The following is a 20,616-nucleotide window of genomic DNA, read 5'->3' on the forward strand; positions in this document are numbered from 1 at the left end:
AACACTAGCTACTAGAAATTTTAAGAAGTGCTACATGATTCTAATCTGACAGTTCTTCCTTCTCCTGAAAATCTTTAATTGCTTAAAATGTCAGTGCATTCAACATGGCAATTAATATTCTACTGCATAACTGGCTTTTCAAGCCTTCTTTCACAAAATTTTCTTTTTGGATACACTACATGTACAAAGCCATTTTTAAAAATGATACACCATGCCTCTGCCAGAAGTACTACACAATCACTAACACTGCTAGCTAATGAATGAAAGGGGCAAGAGTTATGATTCTACTAGCATTCAAATGCCACACATCAGGTTACAAAAGCATAGGCAGAGAACATAGGAGCAGCAATCTGATAGAGATAAAAGGAATGGTGGCCCAAGATATCCATAAACATACAAAGCAACAGCACATGGTTTGCCAGACTCAACACAGACTTCTCACGAGGGGACTTGATCATATAATCAGCAGTAGAGTTGATGGAGTTCCAAGACTTAAAACGATGGAGCAGTATACTCCAGTAGAATCTGTACTCTGCCCTTAGATGTACAAGATGACAGAACCTTGCCACACAATTTAGCACTGCTCATCACTCAGTACCATGCCTTTACCAAGCCCAGGTCCACTGCATGCTCCCCAGCAATGGCAGGAGACCCATCCATGGTACCCTGTGCTGCCCACATGCCACGTGGGGCAGCAGCAAGGGAAGGACAATTCCTCTGCAGACAAGGTGACAATGCAGAGAAAGACAATGTCCTGGGGACAGGTGGGGCTGGGGCAGGACTCATCCTAACTCAGGCACAGTTCCATGGTAAGGAAGACCCACACCTCTGCAGGCTGTGTTTGTGGCTGATCTTTTCCACTCACAGTAAATTTTATTATTACCAATGCTCTCAAACTTATTATTTCAAGCATTCTCAAAAACTCTAGCACTTGCAATTCATTCTACTCTACAGCTACAGTCTTCTATAAAGCACAGGTGACAAGGTTTAATAAATCTGTTGTTTGTGAAGAGAAAATAATAAATTATATATATACACACACATTTTTAAGAAGTTCCTTATGTGCTCCAGTACTTTGCCAAGTTTTAGAGAAGATTGCCAAAATAAAGCAATCTCAGTTTGGATAAGCAGTTGTTTGCCACTCTGACAGAGCCTCTCAGACTTTGTGTTAGACTTCATTAAAGAAATAGTCTTGTCTGCAATATGCTCATCCATCCAACTGTCCTGTATCTATTTTTTTCTGGCAAGACAGCAGCTGGAAACAGGATTTAATGAGAAAAAGTTAACAGGAATAAAGAGTATGCTTTGCACATTTGGAAGTTCTCTGGAAAACATGATTTAAAGGGATTTAGCAATGGTAACAGACCAGTCAAAGAGATTACAGCTTCTACAGCTACTAGTTTATATCATAAAGACCATCTAATATTTTAGCTTTTAGCTGCACAAAAGAGCTGAATGCAGGTATCTGATGCAATGAATATAATTTATACAATTAGTAAGATAAATACAAATATTTAACACGTGCAGTTCTGAATGTCACACCAAAACGTGTAAGCCTATATGTAAATGTAATCAGACAGAAAGGTGAAAGAAATGGAAAATGGCTGCAGGTTAGAGTGAAGTGAGTGATCCGAGTTTAGCCCATTTAACTTCTCCAAAAGTTCAGCGCTGATGCCATTAACGCATGTTTTCTCAGAACAAACATTTAGACAATGCTTGTTTATCAAAAAAGAATCAACACTGGAAAAGCTCACACTGGGCACATTCAAATAGGAAAGTAAAATAACCCATTTTAACACGTGACTGTAGCCCATTCTTTGCCAGATTAACATACCCTTTTCCAAACCATAAATCAGGAATTGCCTAGTAATTGCACACAGAATACTAGAGGTAGAGGGAGGTGAAAACTGCAAAACAAGCTCTTGGAGTTGTAAGATTAAGATGCAGAGATGGAAAACACTGAAATCACTCCATCTGCAAACCACTGTTCCCTAGTCCAACTAAACAAGTGCTGCCGCTACTATTTCCATAGTGTTTGGGATTTTTGTTCAAGGGTCTTTGCTGTTGGATTGGCTTTTGTCTTTTTGGAGAAAGGACTTTGGGGAGGCAGGTCATTGAGGAAGTTAACTTTATGCTATCCATCCATATGCTGGTTTCTAGGAATAGATAAACAACCAAGAAGGCTGTCTGACCAGTTTTTCTTGGTTGGTTGGTTTTGGCGGAGGTTCTTTGGGGGGTTTTTGGTAACTTTTGTTTGTTTATTTAAGAGAGTCAGGAGATGATTTACTCTCTCCTTCACCTTAAGCACATGATTTTTTCATCTGTTATCTCAAACATCTTTTGGTATATTCTCAAAACTGACTGGCAACTAGTAGCATCCTGTTCCACTATACTGTGGCTTTCCTAGATCCAATTCTGCTGGCACTTATGTCAATCATCTTTCAAATCTCACCTTATCCTTCATGATAAAAACCTTAGGTGCCTCCATATCACACAAGAACTAAGAGACAAAGAAAGGATCTGCTCACATCCCTAAGTAGTTTCACTACCCTCTCCACATAAGTCCAAGTACTGCATCTTGTTCCTGATTTCCCAGAGAAAACACAGTTATTGTTAGGTCAGCTGAGAAGGGTAACATCCAGTTCCAACAATTAGGGGCAACAAGCAACAGCACAAAACCCACAGATGGTTAAAAGTTGCTTTGGGTTTTTCTGGGACATAAGCAGTCTAGGAATTATCTTTACAAATGTCTGCACTTAACAGAACAATGTACTAGAAATAAATAGTTCCTCAGTTTCAACAGATAGTTTGATTTTCTCTGCATCAAATTCAGTCAATAATGTGTCTTCCGTTAACTAGATGAAACTATTTTCTACTACTTCAAACTCTACTACAGAAAAATTAAACAGGTAACTAAAATAGTGTTTATAATGTATTCACAGTACAAGTGTCTGGGTTTGGTTTTTTTTTCCTTTCCTAAGAGCAAGGAACATACTGGGGAAAAAGCCAAGTACTGGAAGTCCCAATAACACCCACTGTTTATAATGCAATCAAATGTTAACACAAGATAAAAATACTTCAAACGCTGTTTGTTATTCTTCCTCAATTCTATCCTATATGACTTAAAGATATTTAAACTATGTTTATATTTTCAGCTATCCTCCACAGAACGGCCAGTGTTACTAAGTAGACAGCCAACAGCAAAAGGAATACTTGGAAGTATTGCTTTAAGCAATTGGGACAATTCCAAAATCTCACTTTTGAAGTAATAAATGAGCCACAGAAGAAACCACTTCTCACCTGAATTTCTGACAGTTACTCCACATGTTTTTATCCATATTAATACAGGGATACAGGTGAACATGTAGTCTAAATGGTGTGCCATGCTTTGTGTACCAGGCAGCTGGACACAGGCATCCTCAACTTTCCTCTTCTACTCTGAGGTTACCAACCAGGTAGGTCTGCTACAATATTTGTGCACAGTAACTTTCAAGCTCAGTTCTACTACCAGAATATGGTTAATTAAAGTAGAAAAGCAGGCAGCCCACAAACACCTGATAGCCAATGTTTATAATGACCCATTTATAATGTTTATAATGAGCATTTTGAACCTTTTAACATAACTCTCCCAAGCGCCTGCTGACAGGAATGTCAAAGTTTGGATTTTTGAAATAGTCATTGATCAATTAAGTATCACAGCACAAGAACAGGCTTTTCAGTCTGCCCACAGTCTCTATTTCCAGGTCTTGTACTGCTTTTCAGACCTCCAAACTGCAGAATTATTCATACCATCATTAGTTTTAATGAAGAAAACCTGAAGTTCCAACTGCTGCAACTACCAGGTTTTCCTCCTCTGTGTGTGACCAATCATCAAGTTATCTAAACCTTGAAGCAGCACAGCTAATCAGCATAGTTACAAAGCCCTTTCTGCTGCAGCCTAATTCTTCTCCACATCATTTTTTTTTTGTCCAAGATGGTGAAAAACAAGTCTTCTGCAATACTTCTGACTTCATGAAATACAGTTTCTTGGTTGCCAAACTACATTTGGATGAAGCAGTATATAGACAACAAGTACATTCTTCCAGGAGAACCAACAGAACTTCCAAGCAAACCAGATACAAGAGCAACAACCAGAGCAGGAAGGTACATGAAGTGGTATAGGACAGCTCTTACTACATGTTCAATCACAATTTTTAAGTCTATTATTTAATATCATTCAATATTCCCTGCATTCCAAGAAACAAATGGAATTTCCTTGATCAGAAGACAGTGGCAAAAATTAGACTGTGAAATGGCAACAAAATCTCTGAAACCTGTGAGCTACTACAGCAAAGAAAGCACAGTTCAACAAAACAGCACAGTCAAAGGAGTGAAACATGGTCCTATTTTCTCAAGGACATTTATTGTTCAATTATAGTGCATTATTGCTTAGCAACACAATTTGGAGCTGAAATTCTTCCTGCAGTGGTTGCAAGCAAAAAACAGGACTCAACTCCCACTGTACCACAGCAGCATGACCACTTCATAAATGCTATCAGCAACACCTTCCCCTACCCAGAACCACTGCCTCCCACCACTTCCGGCAAAAACAGAGCCCAAAAAAGGAATTAATTTGGAATACTGTTCCAGGTAAAAACAATTAAGTTTTACGCTTGTGTCAAATTAGCTTAAATGCAGAACTGCTCCTGTAAAGTTCAGAGGGCAAGAGGCAGCAGGACTAGGCGGGGATAGACAGAACTGTATCTTTGAAAGCGAATGCACACTTAGTTTGGCTCGAGGCTGCCACCAAACCACAGCTAAGGCAAATCTAAGCCTAAGAAACATTCACAGTCTCTGAGTGCCTCTTCTGGAAGAGGAGCCTTCAGCTACTGAAGTAAAAGCCCCTACTCCAGAGACAAAGGAAATCTAATAGACTATGCAAGCACAGCCAAAGCGCAATATGTGTTCTAAAATGGCTATAGGGAAATGGGAATGTGAATCACTTATGTAAGAGGTAAAGAGACCATATATAGCTACAAGTCCTTTGCTGTATCTCAGGCTATCTCTGTGGGGGCTGGATGGAACAGGGAAGGTCTTTGAGGAAGGGATTCTTAACACAAAAATGCTGTATCTTTGTAGGTTTTCATCTTGACAAAAAAAGAAACTCAGAGGGAAAAAGCCCCATATTTGCTGAAGTGCTCTTGGTATTTTATTTCTTAGGTAAACTATTACTCTCCCCAAATGAAGTTACTTTTTCAGGTTGTGTTTATACATAAGACTCAATAGTACTCTAGCTGTGAAGGTGTCACTTACATAGCCATTAAGTGAATGCTGCTACTATACAAAATAACAAAATAGAAGCTGTTATCCAATGGGAGAAATTGAAATTCTTCACTCCTTTATTCAACAGTTACTAAAACCAGTTTGCAGGGAGGAAACACAGAAATAAGAACTACAGTTCTATACAAGGATTACAAATAAAGCCAGTGGGTAGTTTTGGCTTCATACAAGATCTGGTAACTTGAAAACTAAATACACCACACATGGTGATCAAAGCTCCTTACATAATACATTTCATTTAGATCCAATGTCACAAAGGGACAGCAAAGTATCTTAAGACATCCAATTCCTGTTGCTGAATTGTTTGTCCACCTCACTGTCATTTTTCTACCCTGACCCACAGGAACTTCTTGATCATACGCATTTTTTCCTTGAGGCTTTGACTGCTACAGGGAGATATTAGATATAAAGGAAAGTTTTGGAAAAGCCTTCCTTAAAGGCTGAACATAAAACGATGTAAGAAACATGTCATCTAAGAAAAACTTTCAGAAGTGTTAATATAAAATGCATTAGCACCATATGAAAGATTCCTCAGATTTTAAACACGTAAAATATTAAGATCAGGAAAATCTCAGTACTCTGAAATTCAGTTCTTTGATTTCTTATCAGTCAGTGATCTTTGTGTAGTCACAGAAAGGCAAGCAATCATAACTTGAAAGTGCTGCTGGGTCAAGCTTAACCTAGCAGCTTAAGTTTAGGACCTCAATCAACAGCAAATGAGGACATTTCTTCAGCAAAAGAAGAGCAAGTCTTCATCTTCTCTAATAGAAGTTCTTCCAAGAAAATGATTAGCAACTTGATTACATTAACTTGATTGCATGATCTACTGTGGTATATTTTATTATCCTCTTGAGAATTACACCTTAAAGTTAAAAGTGCATTGGAAAAGGTGTACTTAAAAAAAAATACCCTAATTACTATAATTACTATAGCCTGCTAAATAATCACATAAGAGTAGAACTTGAGTTCATTGAAAAGTTAGCTCTTACTTTGTTTGAAAAAGCAAAGACTACATGAAATGGCTTCATCACAAAGAGAGCAACCAAAAAAAAAATACCCTATGGACTGAGAACTATCCAGCTTTAATCAGCAAGAAATCACACGCCACATGAAGAAATGCAACTTTACAAAAACAATGGTATATATGTACTATTTGAATGCTGCTCTAGGAACAGCATTTTATTCAGCTACAATTATCAAGCATTTCTTTATCAAATGTCCTTATCCTAAGGTTTCTTCTGGCACAGGAAGCCAGGAAAAACCTTGAACTGAGCAAGTTAAAGGTGGTCTAGATGCCCTAAATTTTTTCCTCCAATTCCAGCATGCTATCCTGAAGAGAGGAAAGTACATGACAACCTCTCAGAAGTCTACATTTCTATAGTTGCTCTCTGGCCACAGAAGAAACTGTGTCACTGCTTTTGCCCTTACTTTACCACCTATGATAACAGCAGAAAGAAGTGACACAGTTGCACTCACAGTTCTCAGCCTGGTCTTCCCCCAGGAACTCAGACTTTTGATAGCCAGAAAGGTCTGTCCTCCTATGTGAGCTCAATCCACCACCGACTGTACCAGCTGTTCTAGAGACACATTGCTTCTTTCTCCACAGTAGTCCCTGTCCTCAGCCAAGGCAATGGTAAGCCTACTCTAAAAACCATTTTTAACATTTCCTTTGCTCTTCACACCACCTCTTTCACACCTGTCCAAAACAGTTCCAAACCACAGATAAATTCCAATCATTCTTAATGTTCAGGCATTACATGGTAATTCTCAAGTCTGAGTGATTTGCAAAGCCTCTTATTTTTAGACAATGTGATAAAATCATGAAAGCTGGAGACTCTTCAGACCTGAGGAGAGTGTTGACTTTCCTTCTTTCAAATAGCCACTTTCAGTTACATGAATAGACAGGTATATACCACTAGAAAATAAGAGTATCAGCATGAGCTATAGCCTAAAGGAAACAAACAAGACAATTAAGGATGCAGGTACAGGGAAAAGCATCATCCAATACTGAACAGCAAAATGAATTTGAGGAATCATCTGGTATCCTTTTGTGTATAGTTTTGCTACACAAACCTGAAGTTAGAATAGCCTTTATACACTTCAGAACGCACTCTGTCCAAAAATGTTAGCAAATTCTCAAAATATTTTTCCTATTTCTCCTTCTCAAGCCTTTGACTTCTGGATTACCTGGCACGTCTCACAACAGGGAAGGAATCTTCAAAAACAAGAATGCTGTTAAATGTCTCAAAAGTGTCTGGAGAAAAAAAGCAAGAACTGGACTACCAACATTACAACAATGAGAGAACAGCTCTTAATAGTTTCATCCAATTTTGAAGAAAAAGAACGCTCAAAATCCCTAAAGAATTGCTACATGTGAAGCCATTATTGAACGAAATCAGTAAAAGGGCTTGTAGAAGGTGTCAGCAAACACTTTCATTCTAGAAAGTTCAGAGTATTTTACCACTACATCATTTTTTTCAACTAGAATATTTACTCCTGGATATAATTTTCACAACATTTTCCTGACTGCACATTTTTATTTAAGGATTCTTTTAAACTTTTTTTTGCTAATTAGCTGCACTTTAACCAGGTAGCAGCAGCATTATATCTTGACCCTTAAATGTGTAATTGTGAATAAAGTTCTTGAACTACTGTTCCATCTGTCTTTGAAAATAAAGGAAAACTAAAATCCCTCAAGACTTGAGCCTTCAAATTACTCTAGCTCAATTTTACTATTAACTCTATTGTCACAGAATAAGAGAACAAGAAAGCATTAATACTGAAGAGAATTACAGAATCGTCTAGGTTGGAAAAGACCTTAAAAGATAACAGAACCCAAGCATTAATCCAGCACTGCCAAGTCCACTGCTAAATCATGTCTGTAAATGCCACATTTCAAGTACATTTTATGGTATAGTGACTGAATCTCTTCCCTGTTGGCAGTTTGTTCCAATGCTTGACGCCTCCTTATGGAGAATTTTTTTCTAATATCCAATCTTAATCTTCCCTGGTGCAACTTGACGCTATTTCTGCTTGCCCCATTACTTGTTACCTGGGAAAACACACTGACCCACCTTTCTACAACTTCCTTGCACAAAGGTGCAGAGAGAGAAAAGGTCTTGCCTGAGCCTCCTTCCAGGTTAAACATCCTTCATAAAACTGGTAAGCAATTTATGAATACAAGGTTCTGGTGCTTTGCAGAAGATACTTATGAACTCTTAAAAAGATGAAGGCATATTCTCTTATTTCTACACCTTTTCAGAAGATATTTACTGTACAACAGGTACATCAGAGGTCCATGTATCTCTATGCCCACAGCCTTATCTGCCTCTCTACCCCACAAACAGAAGTCTGCTATGCTTTAGCCACAAAGCTAGCTCCTGAGCTGAAGTATGGAGCTAGTGTCCTTCCCTGCCTTTTGAAGTTAAACTAGGGCAGACTTTCTGTTAAACTCCACATTGCATACACCAAGAAATTGGCACATGTCTGCCAGGTTCTATATGTGCATTTTCAAAGGCAATTTACAATGTATTTTCCTCAAATATGTCAACTATGCCCTAAATAAAATTAGCATTGATGTCTCAAACCTGCACACAAGAACTGAGTTGGTTTTAATACTTGTAGGAGGTATTTGCTTTCACAACAGCAGTGGTATTAGGCATCTCAGTAGTGCACCACCCCCATTACAAATGGAGAGTGCCCAAATGCCAAATAGTTTGCAATTGCTGAAATATAAGTGATTTAATGTAAAAAATATAAGAGATTTCTACCATTGTTTCAAAACTTTAAACAAGCTTTAACTTTCTGGAGGGAAGAGTCACAGGATTTAGAAGAACAGAACTTGATACAGGAATTGTGTACCAATCTAAAATAAGGAAAACTTACTGCACTGAAGCATTCTCCCAAAACTGTACACAGACCAACAACAATTCATTAGGCCAGAACACAGTCACTTCCGGAAAACGAATGAAATACCAATACAAAACTTGTCCTTCACCAGTGGGAAACAAGGCATATCACAGTAGGTGTTTAATTCCTTGTACTGAAAGAATCTTTGGAGCCCCGACTGTAAAACAGAACAAAAACCCCTCCCTCAATTAATATTAAATCCAAATAGGACGTGTGATATAGTAGTATCATAAATAGTTTGGGTTGCAAAGGATCTTTAAAGGTCATCTAGATCAACCCTGCTGCCACAGGCAGGGACATCTTCAGCTACATCGGGTTGCCCAGAAACCCATCCAACTTGACCTTGAATGTTTGCAAGGAGGGGGCATCTGCCACCTCTCTGAACACCCTGCCTCTACTGTTTTACCACCCTCATTGTAAGAACTTCCTTCCTTCTCATCTAGTCTAAATTGGCCACCTCCCAGTTTAAAAGCATCGTCTCTTGTCCCTATTGTAAGAGGCCTTGCTAAAAAGTTTGTGCCCACCTTTCTTATAGGCTCCCTTTAAAGCAGGGTAAGGTGGCAATGAATCTCCCCAAAGCCACCTTTTCTCCAGGATGAACAACCCCAACACTCTCAGCTTCCAAAACATAATTAAACCACTATGTGGAAGTATTTAAGAGTTCAGCTTACTTCATATAACAAGACAACCCACCAAATTATCTTACCACCACAAGGCTACAGCATTTCACAAAGCCTATTACTCCCTTGGCAAGCATTAATGTGTGTGTGCTTAAAGGCACTTAAGCATCGACATGTGTACACAGAATTCCAAGTATTTATTACATCAATGAAAATCACTAAGAAGGAGTACCTCTTCCACCAGGTTATGCTTACACAAAGAGATATTAAGCTTCTTTTCATCTGGAAATTTGAATGTTTATTCAGTTCACTGTGGTCAGATGCACTTAGAATGACCTTCCCCCCCCCCCCCCCGCCCCAGTTCCATTGTGCAAGGAACAGAAAACACACAGCTTCACTAGTCAGATCACCAATTAGCTACAGTACTTAGTGCCCAGATGACAAAACACATTTTCAGGTCAAGAGAAAGTGTCATGGCTGTACAGCTGAATACCCACCAAAAACTAAGAGACCCAGGTCCCAAACCTTCTGCACTGCTCTGTATTTTTAATATTCTGAAAAGCCAAAACACTAATCAGATACAAGGATCAAAAGAAAACCAAACTAGAAAAGCATTACAGATTTACAGGTCTCTCACATAAATAGAATTTTAACTCCAAAAATCTCCCATTTAGCATTTAAATAGAAATTCTATGGTAAAACGATCAGGATTTTTTTTTTTTAAACCTGAAACAAGTAATGGAATACTTATCACCATTGGAAGAAATCTGGTAGTTACAGATGCTCAGAGAAAGAGTTCCCAGTTCAGAATGTTCAAACGCAAACATTACACTGGAAAAAACTAAAACTGTGGAGTCCATCTGGTAGGAATCTTCATGCTCATACTACTGTTAAAATAGGTAGAGCTGAAATAAGTAACTCTGGCAAGATGTTCCAAGATATCTATATTTTAAGAAAAATTACACTACACAGCACTAAATTTGTAAAAGCTTATAAATTCTTCCAGGATAAACTGGAGGTAAATTTATGCATACAGGCACCAAGTTATGACTCTAAGTCTATAAAACTGAATTTTCTTTAAAAACCTAAGCAACATTCGACCAGGTGTCTGTTCTTAAAGCTATGAACTTAACTTGAAGCATATTGCTAGACCTGAAGTTTACGACGAGAATGCTTCCAGTAACCAGAAGCACATGATAGTGTAATTGCACACCCCAGAATGTAATACTACACTTAAAAATGGTTATTTTAATGATTACGCTAATGAGTTCTAAACTTCCAACCCATGTGCATACAGTTTCATAATTACACAGCTTGAAATCCTCATCAGCAAATCCAAATGCTCCTGAAATCCAAATCATTTTATAATCTTGAATAATGCATGGCACCTCTGCAGCAAGAAATTAAAACAAATTTCATAAAAATGCAAAGCTTCATAATCTGAATTCTAAAAGCCAGTGCATTACTGAAATAAAGTGTTGCTTAGTAAGTACTAATGATGGTGATTTTTTGCCCCCTCCCCCTGGTATTTACAGTTCAGACCCTATGTCAGAAATTAACAGGTCAACTCCTACCAAAATATCCTTTTATTTATATGTATATGGTGGCTCACAGCATACCCTACTACACAAGAGTGAAATCAGACATCTGTTTCCTAAACAAGCACTGGTTCAAAATTGCATGAAAGTTTTTCTTCCTGAAAAGCATGAAAACATTTTTTTAAAAGTAGGCTGCAGCTTGACTGGTTAGCATATTATTTTGTCAATAGCAAAAACAGAACTCCATCTTAGTTCATTGAAGAGCCAGCCAATGAAGGTCTACTGTTTGTCTGTAGGAATGGCCCCAAGCTCAATGCCTTTTCTTGTTTGATTTTGAACTACTGGCAAACCCTAGACAAACTCAGTGAAAACTCTTAGCAAGCATCAGTAGTGCTGTCCTTTTGAACAAGTCCAAAAGCCTTGTCAAGATGACAAGAAAAGCCACTATTACAATCAGTGAAAAATCACAGAATGGTTTTGGTTGGAAGGGACCATAAAGATCATCCAGTTCCAGCCCCCTGCCATGGGCAGGGCCTCCTCCTGCACCATACCAGGATGTGCTCAGAGCCCCATCCAGCCTGGCCTTGAACAATTCCAAGGACAGGGTATTCACAAGCTTCTCCGGGCAACCTGTGCCAGTGCCTAACTACCCTCACATTGAAGAATTTGCTCCTGCTATCTCATCCATCTCCTCTTATTTCAGAAACCTTCCCTCTTGTCCTGTCATGAAGTCCCACGTAAAAAGTTTTTCTCCCTCATTTTTATGACCTTTCAGGCACTGGAAGGCTGCAAAGTCTCCTTGGAGCCTTCTTTTCTCCAGGCTGAACAATCCCAACTCTCTCATCCTGTGGTCACAGAATAGGTGCTCCTTCCCTCAAATCAACTTGATGGCCCTCCTCTGGACCCTCTCCAACAGGTCCACATCTTTCCTGTGCTGAGGAATCCTGACCTGAACTCAGTATTCCAGATGGAATCTCATGAGAGCCAAGTAGAGAGGGAGAAACACCTCTCCCAGCTTGCTGGCAATGGTTCCTTTGATGCAGCCCAAAAGGATCGATACCCTGTTTTCCTCTTGGATTTTCTTGCATCCCACATTTCCACACCTTAAGGCGCCGACAAAGATAAAGGTATTATTTAAAATATGCCCTAATACTTCCCTTTCTTGTGGACATATGATGTATCACTAACCATCAGACACCTGAAGAGTTCCTACTGGGATTCCCTTTACAGAACAGAAACAGCATGGAACTGTCACTCACAGTTGTGTTTTGTCTTTATAACTTCACTCAGAACTAGATATGAATATTTAAATAAACAAATATTGTCAGCAATAACAATTTCATATCCTAATAACTCTGATTGTTGGAAGTAACAGCTGAAACTTATTACAAAGAATTTATACAATGAAGAAAGAGTACTCTAAATGTAATGACGATGTTAATACTGTATTATGCTTGTGGAGGTCGTAAACATGCTATTCAGAATAGAAGTTAAATCTATTTCAATTTTTACAATTTAGGGTTTGAAAGAAGAATGCATTATTAGTTATCCTTTTGCTAATAAAATGTTAATATTTCTGGGCATCTGTAGTATCTCTTTACTGAAATCACAAAATACAAATACAAAACCAAAGGCAGTGAGGAAGAGTCACAAACAGCTACACATATTCCATGTGTAGAATATATACAGAGATACTAACCACAACCTAAAAATTATATTAAGGGTAAAAAAACCTCAACAAAAATGCATTAAAACTAAAATCAAAGAACAGCAACCCTTACATATAAGTTCTGCCAAATTTCCACAACTTCGTTTTCCTCATCTTGATCACATCAGGCTTTTTGATCTACTAATCCTTTGGTTTACCTCATTAGCAGCAAGGAATTAAACCTCAAAATTGGCTGCCTCTGGACACCCATTTTTCCAAAAAGGCATTACAATTTACAGAAGCGTAACCAAGAGTGCCACAAGCACTAAGTGTCAAAAGTCTGGCGTGTGTATTTGCTGCAGCCAGTTCAACAGTCAGCAAAAGCACACACACAGCAATAATGGGCCATGGTATTAACCAACTAAGTGTCATAAAACATTGTGTCAAAGCCCTAGACCACAGCAATGTTAGCCACCTTATAAGGAAGAAAAGCTGCAATTTTTTCTTCTTTGAGTCTTCTTTCTTTTCAATATAGATTTTATGAAAGACAGAGCATCCAAGTTATAACATGCCATTTGGAACTATCCATTGCACACCTCCAATGTTACCTCTACATTACATGAAACTAACATCAAAGTGCTTTCTGTGCTATCAGACACCTCTCTCACATTCTTATAAAAAGGGTTGTTTTAAACTTCTCCAAGGGAAACTTGTCTAATATGTAATACTTTGTAAAGGGCTCTTCATTAAAAAAAACACTGCAGCATAAGCTTCAATAGGTAAAAATTCTCAGCTGTAAAGAAGTCTCACATCTCTTCCTGTTTTCCCCAACTATTGTACAACAAACTGAAGAATTAAAAACCCTCTATTCTACACTCCAGTTATCAGAAAGCTACAAAACCCTACAGAGCTCAATTACACAGAAGTCTAGAGTTCGAACAGCATTTCTCTGACTTAAGTATGCATTACTTGCACAGATCATTTATTTGAGAATCAAGCCTTACAACAAAAAAAGCTGTAAAGCATGACATTTACAGGCTCTGTTGACATGCTGGGAGGCAACAAACCAGCATCGAGGCCTCTGCCACCAACTTCCAGGGGAAGCTTTTAGAGCAGCAATGCTATAACTCCATCTGAGGAGAAACTGCCTCAGAATACCCCAGTCGTTATTTAAACTACTGATACATTCCCATCCACTAGATCCCTTCTCATTCTCACTCAATTTTGCCATTTTTCATCTTGATGTAGATCTGATCAACTCATAGTCTTCAGTCAAAGCTTCTGTATTTACCTAAGGGTTACTGATGCTCTGATTTACTTCTGTTTCATGAGGAATTTGAGGACTGAATATAAACTGATCAAAGACAGAATTTGTTCATCATAATTTAAATGCACATTGCACATTAGAGTATGCCATCATTTTCACAGACAAAATGACAGCCCTGACGGTCTACAGAGTTAAACCCAGGTCAAAAAATAACTGCTCTATAGTACTAAACCTAGACAGCCATCACTTCCAGTGACTAAACCTGCCTGTAAACAACAGAAAAGTTCCAAATCCACTGATAGAAAACACTTGCCAGCATGTCTTTCTACCTGGAAAAATATTTCTTTTGTATTACAGCCTCAAAGTTCAGAGCTCCTTCAATTTTACTGCTTTGCTGAAAAAAACAGCCTCACAATTGCAAAACCATCACTGAAACTAAAGATACCTACAAAGACTTCTGTCTTAAGTAAGGCATCAGAGTTACTTAGCATCTGTGGCAAAAGATTCAGCCAGATCTTGACCTTATCAGGAGCATGCATGGGCCCAAAAGCCATTTTGAACAGCCAGCATCTGAATTCCCTAACATCTGGAGACCATGCAGGAGAACATGTTTTCTCAATATTGCATTTCTGCTGGTAGTGAACTGAGAATAAAGAATTCATTGATTTTCCTATTAAATATTTCATTAAATGTTTAGCTAAAATAGTTATCTGAGCTACACTTAATTCATACCATTTACTTGATATCATCATTAGAAACACTTAAATGACAGCTGCAGTCACTACAAATCTTGAAACAGCGTCACTATTTCAGCATTTCATTGACGTTGCTTTGTGTCCTTCAAAAGCTGCTGCTGCTGTTAAAAACCCCTACTCATCTATATTTAACAAAGGAGATACTCAAGAAAAAAAACTCATTTCTAAGATCACATTGGTATCCTGCTATTCCAGTGTCATCACAATGCCCATCAGAGTAACTTTTTTTTATTCCTTCCACTCCCAAAAAATCCACACCACACAACACTCCTCAACATTAGCAGCTCAGCTGCCAACAAAAGTCTCTGGAGAGCTTCAACCCACATCACCTCCCAGGATGGCATGCATTATCTTCTGCCATCAGCACTGATCAGAAAATGTATCTTTACAAAAATCTTCAGCAGCTTTGCTGGCTCAACTGCAGCTACTGCAATACTGCCGTTGCAAACACAGTCTTACAAAACACACAAGATATCCACAGAAACCAAAAAGTACCAAGCAACAAGACATAAAAGCAAACAAACACATGAAAAATAATCTACAAAACAAAATCAAAACAACCCAAAAAAACCCCAGCACTCTGACAGCAGACCACCATCTCCTACTTCAGAAGAGCTCTGTTGAAAAAGGATACATGTAAACAAATTTTTCTTGTATTTAATCCTGTCAAAATATGAACACATATATACCTATAAAGTTTGATTGGAAGTGTATTTTCCCTGTAGACTTCTACATTTATTCAAAGAGCAGAACTGGTCTGATCTCATAAGCTTGTTGTCCTATAAGCAAAGCAAGTTTTTACTTAACACAGGCCTTCATCACATCCTCTTAGCCTCTCCAGGTGTCTGCAAATACATGAAAACATGATTCCACATAGAAGTCAGCAGGAAGTCTAGATAGGTACATTAAGTTTATGCATTTAAGGCATGTGCCAAGCACAGTGCTCCATGTACACAATGCTGTGAAGGGAAACATTTTGTACTCCATCTTTTACACAGCAAAGAAATTTTTTAGAACATTTTCTTGCTCAAGAATTCATTTCAAGTGGGAGATCTGTTAAGAGCAGTATCCAAAGAGGACTCCATTTATAACTTCAACATTCAAATCAGACAATTTAAACAGCATGTTCTTATTGACAAGACTTGGGGAATTTAATTAATTCTTCAGATTATCAGGACATGAACCAATTGCTGGATAACTCACTGAAAACAAGCTATTGTAAAGCTATTCTACAAAACTATGTCAACTAGCTTTGACACCCAGTTCAGGCCACAGATTATTGCTGAGGCAACAGCAGCAAGAGGGACTCAGCCAGCAGAATTTCCAAAGCATTTTCACATGACACCTTACCGAGCACATGTAATGCTAATATAGATTTGTTTGGTAGGCAATTAAAAAATGACACTCTGTCCAGTATGCATATAACCATGCAGCTGACAGCTCTTAAAATCATCCACTGAACTGCCTATTTGTTGAACTTAGATTAATTTGGAGCTGAAGAGGAAGTCAGGAAATTAATGTAAACAGAGCTCAAAACCACTGCCCCTCCCAGTGATGGGCATTATACATTCCAGTGCCACTACTTCAGGGTTGGAACTTCACTGTTCACTCCATTTTTCAGTTCCCTCTCATTTGTTCACTAACCCACCACAGCACTTGCCACTTACCTCATGAGTAGTTGTGCCTCCTTAACAGACTATTGTTAAAGACTGTCAAAAGCTTTTGAAATTCCAAATAAATTATATCTGATAGCACTCTCACTCTGTTTTGTTGTCACAGTGAAAGAATTCAATAGATTAACAAAGACATTTTCCTCTGAGGAAACCGTGCTAATTTACTGCTATCAAAGTATGATCTAGAGCAGATTATCTCTTCAAAAAGCACAGCGTTTCCTCTGCCACTGAAGAGGAGCTTGATGGTCAGCAGTGCCAAACAACTTCAGTTAAAGGCACTGAGGTTAAGTGCAAGCTTATTTTTATAGAGAGTGACTGATTTAATGTGAAACTATGTCACTAGCTTCGATGCACAGCAAAGGATGACAAGGACAAGGGAGCAACAAACCTGTGGTCTATTCATTTACCACATATACAGATAATCACAACCAAAGACAAGCAGAGCACAGATAAATGTACCTAAAATTCCTTCATCTATTCAGGGACTTAAAACACCAAATAAGATAGCAGGTCAATATGACCTGAATATCTCCTCCCCCCCGTCTTTTTTTTTTTTTTTTTGCAAAGCTTAAAGATCTCCTGGTATTGATTCTCAGAAGCAACGCTGGTGAAGGTTCAAAGACTAGCAGGCCACAGTAAAGCTATCAAAACTATTTGTAAGCCTTTTGTAGGGCTAGTTCTTTGATATCACATCATATCAAACTTTGCAAGCAGGTAGTAAGGACAGCTCCTTACACATGCTATGGCACAATTCCACTTTCAAATGAAAGAATTCTTCAACCTCTCAGACCAGTAGATCCCTTACAGCATTCTCCCTTACTTTAATTTTAAAAAAATCTGATTTTTAACTGCAGCTGCTCTGTTCAGCAAATCTCTTATCCCTGTTTCACCAAGTCATTCTGAAAAAGATGATAATGATACATCCCATGTAATTGAGACATCAGAGGAAGAGAAATTGAGGAGTTTGCTGTATTTCTAAACCATACCAGACCACTTCAAAGTGTAAGATTCCAGTTTCCCAGTGAGTTTTCCCCAAGGCAGCCTCAGAGTCTCACTTAGCACTGTTATAACTGAGGAGGCTTAGACCCACAGCTGTGACCTAGAAGTTTGTCCAGCTGTACGTACACAACCAGTGACAGCCACCAACAAGGTATAGCAAAGGCTCTGCACACAAAATAAAAATTGCATAGCATATCAAATCATACTACTTTTCAGTAAGTAATGAGACCAGCAAAGCATTTCTCTTTCATGTAATATCTCATTTTATGACATCTTATGCTTATGGTCTTATCCTTTATACACAATTGTTCAATTTTTATCTCCAAACACTCCTGGGAAAAAAAAGTCTTAAGTTGTCTTAAGTATACTTTCTGTAAATATGGACAGGCAAGAAACACAAATATAATTCAAAGATTATATAACAAAGAGTTCCACTGTTTTTCAGAATTCCCACACCAATCACCCTAAAATGACACTGAAGTACACCCTACACAATTTTCTAAAGATACAAAGAAGCAGCATCTCAATCATAAGCAAAATGTTCTGCTTTGTATTAAGTCATTGAAAAATCAACACAGCATACAAAACTAGCAATTCTGTTTGCAATATACTAAATTATTTTTCAAGTCATCAAGCATATGGCACTTTAAATAGACAAAGCAATTTCTCTAAAAGCACAGGCATGTACCATATTTGGATCTTCATTTTAAAGCCATTAAACATTTTCTCCTCCGATTTTATGAAGAAAAAAACAAAGATAAAATCAGCAAAGTTTTATAAATAATACCCCTCCTCTTCTATGCTGAATAAGTCACCTTAAGTTTCTCAAAACTAGACTTTTCTGACAATTAAAAATAAAATTAAAAGCTTTCTCTGCAGCTATGACTTCTCTATCCAGAAAGGAAATTTGCCTTATTTTAATTGAAATTTAGAGACTCACAGCTTTTAAAATTAGTAAGTATTCTGCTTAGACTTTCAGTAGCAAATCACAGGAACTCCTCCCAAAACTTAACAATTGAAGAGGTTGTTCTTGTCAACACAGGATTTGTCTATTTCATCACACTCAAACACAGCATTTGAATGATTCTCAAAAACTTAATTCCATGCAAAGGAAGAGATTATAGAAGATATTTTAAGTGGCACAAAAAAGAAAAAAAGTCTTGTAAAAATAACATTCTTTCACTATGCTATTTGAATACAGAAATAAAAAGAAATACAATGCTTGGAAATGTTAAGTCCTGAATAAATTTCTAGGCTTCTCTTCACACTGCTTGGGCCATGCTTCCCACTCCCCCATTCTACTCCAGAAGGGGAGAGAGTTCCAGCAGTTACCGGCAGATGTGTTTAAGAATATTTAACATCCATTTCACCTGCCAGATGTCCAAGAATTGAGAAAGCATCATTCTTTATTTGAAAAGACACATAACACTTTCATACAAGCTCTACCTTATCTTTGTCTTCCACAACATCTGCCAGCACATCATCTGGGTCCAGGATTCCTCCATCTGTATACTCCAGGTGGTGAATATTTACCCAGGAAGCCGGATCCTGTAAGACAGATACAAGACTTCTTAACCTACCCTTGCAGGATTTTAGTGCTATCAAACAAAGCAGTTTTGTGTCCCACTTGTTTTCCCTCTGTAGTCACAAGGTAGAAGATTGGAGCCACTATGTTTCAAAATTGAAACTGAGAGCACATGAAAACTACAGATGAAAAACAAGGCAATGCCTACAGCACACTACACAAAAAAATCTTTAAAACATACATTTTTATTTCCTTATCAATTTTATCTAATTTCAATAGTGAATTTAAGATAATTTAAATTTTTTTTTTGTTTTGCAACACTTTATAGATGGAATATTTTGGTCATTATCAGCACAAACATTTAAATATATATATATATGGATGGACATGCACCACTCCTGACAGGTTGTGGGGAGGTATATTCATATATTTTTAGATACATAAAACACATCCATAATTTCTTTCTCTGAAGAGGCAGATAATACTCTTGGGGCAAAAAAAATATAAACCACAAATTAATAAATAAATCCCAGTTTGCTTTCACAAATAATTACTAGCAAATTCCAATGCAACACTGTGTACTGTATTAACAGGGATCATATTAATTCTCAAAAACTAATGCTTTCTTCATACATTATTAACTTCTTCACTTCAATAACTAGGAGCTCAGCATCATTCCACTGACCCTGAAGCCAAAAGGTTCAGAGTATACTGCTCAACAACAAATTCTCCCTGCTGAGAAAACAAAAATCAGGGAGCAGGCAGTCTGTAACCACTGCCCCCAAACAATACCAGCTACCTGTGTACACAATTTCCAAGTGGTATTTATGTCTGAATTGCCTTAGTTAAGACTTATGCTCCTAGGACCAGTTATTGTGGTTTAATGAGCACATGGCAGGTCAGTGAGTCACAGTGTTTGAGTTTCAGTGTCTCTGATATCACCACTGATGAACATTGCATCTGCTACAGTACAATGAAGAAATAAAACATGCCTAGTTAGGATTATAACGCATATTTCAGTCCTCCATCAAATACGGAGAGTGGCCAAAATATGCTAAAACTGAGGGCCAGGAAAGGGGCATGCACACACAGCTTTGAGAAATGTTTCAAAAATGGACAAAAGAAGATGACCACTGATGACCTGCAACTGAGGGTTAAGAGTTACTAGATACAGTACAGGTGCATGACAACCATACAATTAAGCATCTAAAAGTATGTCTATTTGTAACATGTCCATTTAAACTCTAATTTACCTCTTACTAGAGTTATTTCATTTTGCAATTAAACCACCCATTTTTGAAACAGCAAATGTTTGTTCATTCTAGGTATCACATGTTCAAAATTACAAAATTTAATAATATCA

At 37.8% G+C, this 20,616-nt stretch overlaps 1 protein-coding gene across 1 annotated transcript in view; it reads right to left on the reverse strand.

Moving 5' to 3' along the window:
• The window catches only part of PARD3B (par-3 family cell polarity regulator beta), a 394,443-nt gene that overhangs the window by 349,538 nt on the left and 24,289 nt on the right, over positions 1–20,616 (reverse strand). The window contains exon 2 of the mRNA XM_033064800.2: positions 19,175–19,276. Within this exon, the coding sequence (XP_032920691.1) occupies positions 19,175–19,276 (102 nt within the window). The remainder of the gene's footprint in view (positions 1–19,174; positions 19,277–20,616) is intronic.

This window comes from Catharus ustulatus, chromosome 7, assembly GCF_009819885.2.
Source record: "Catharus ustulatus isolate bCatUst1 chromosome 7, bCatUst1.pri.v2, whole genome shotgun sequence".
NCBI lineage: Eukaryota > Metazoa > Chordata > Aves > Passeriformes > Turdidae > Catharus > Catharus ustulatus.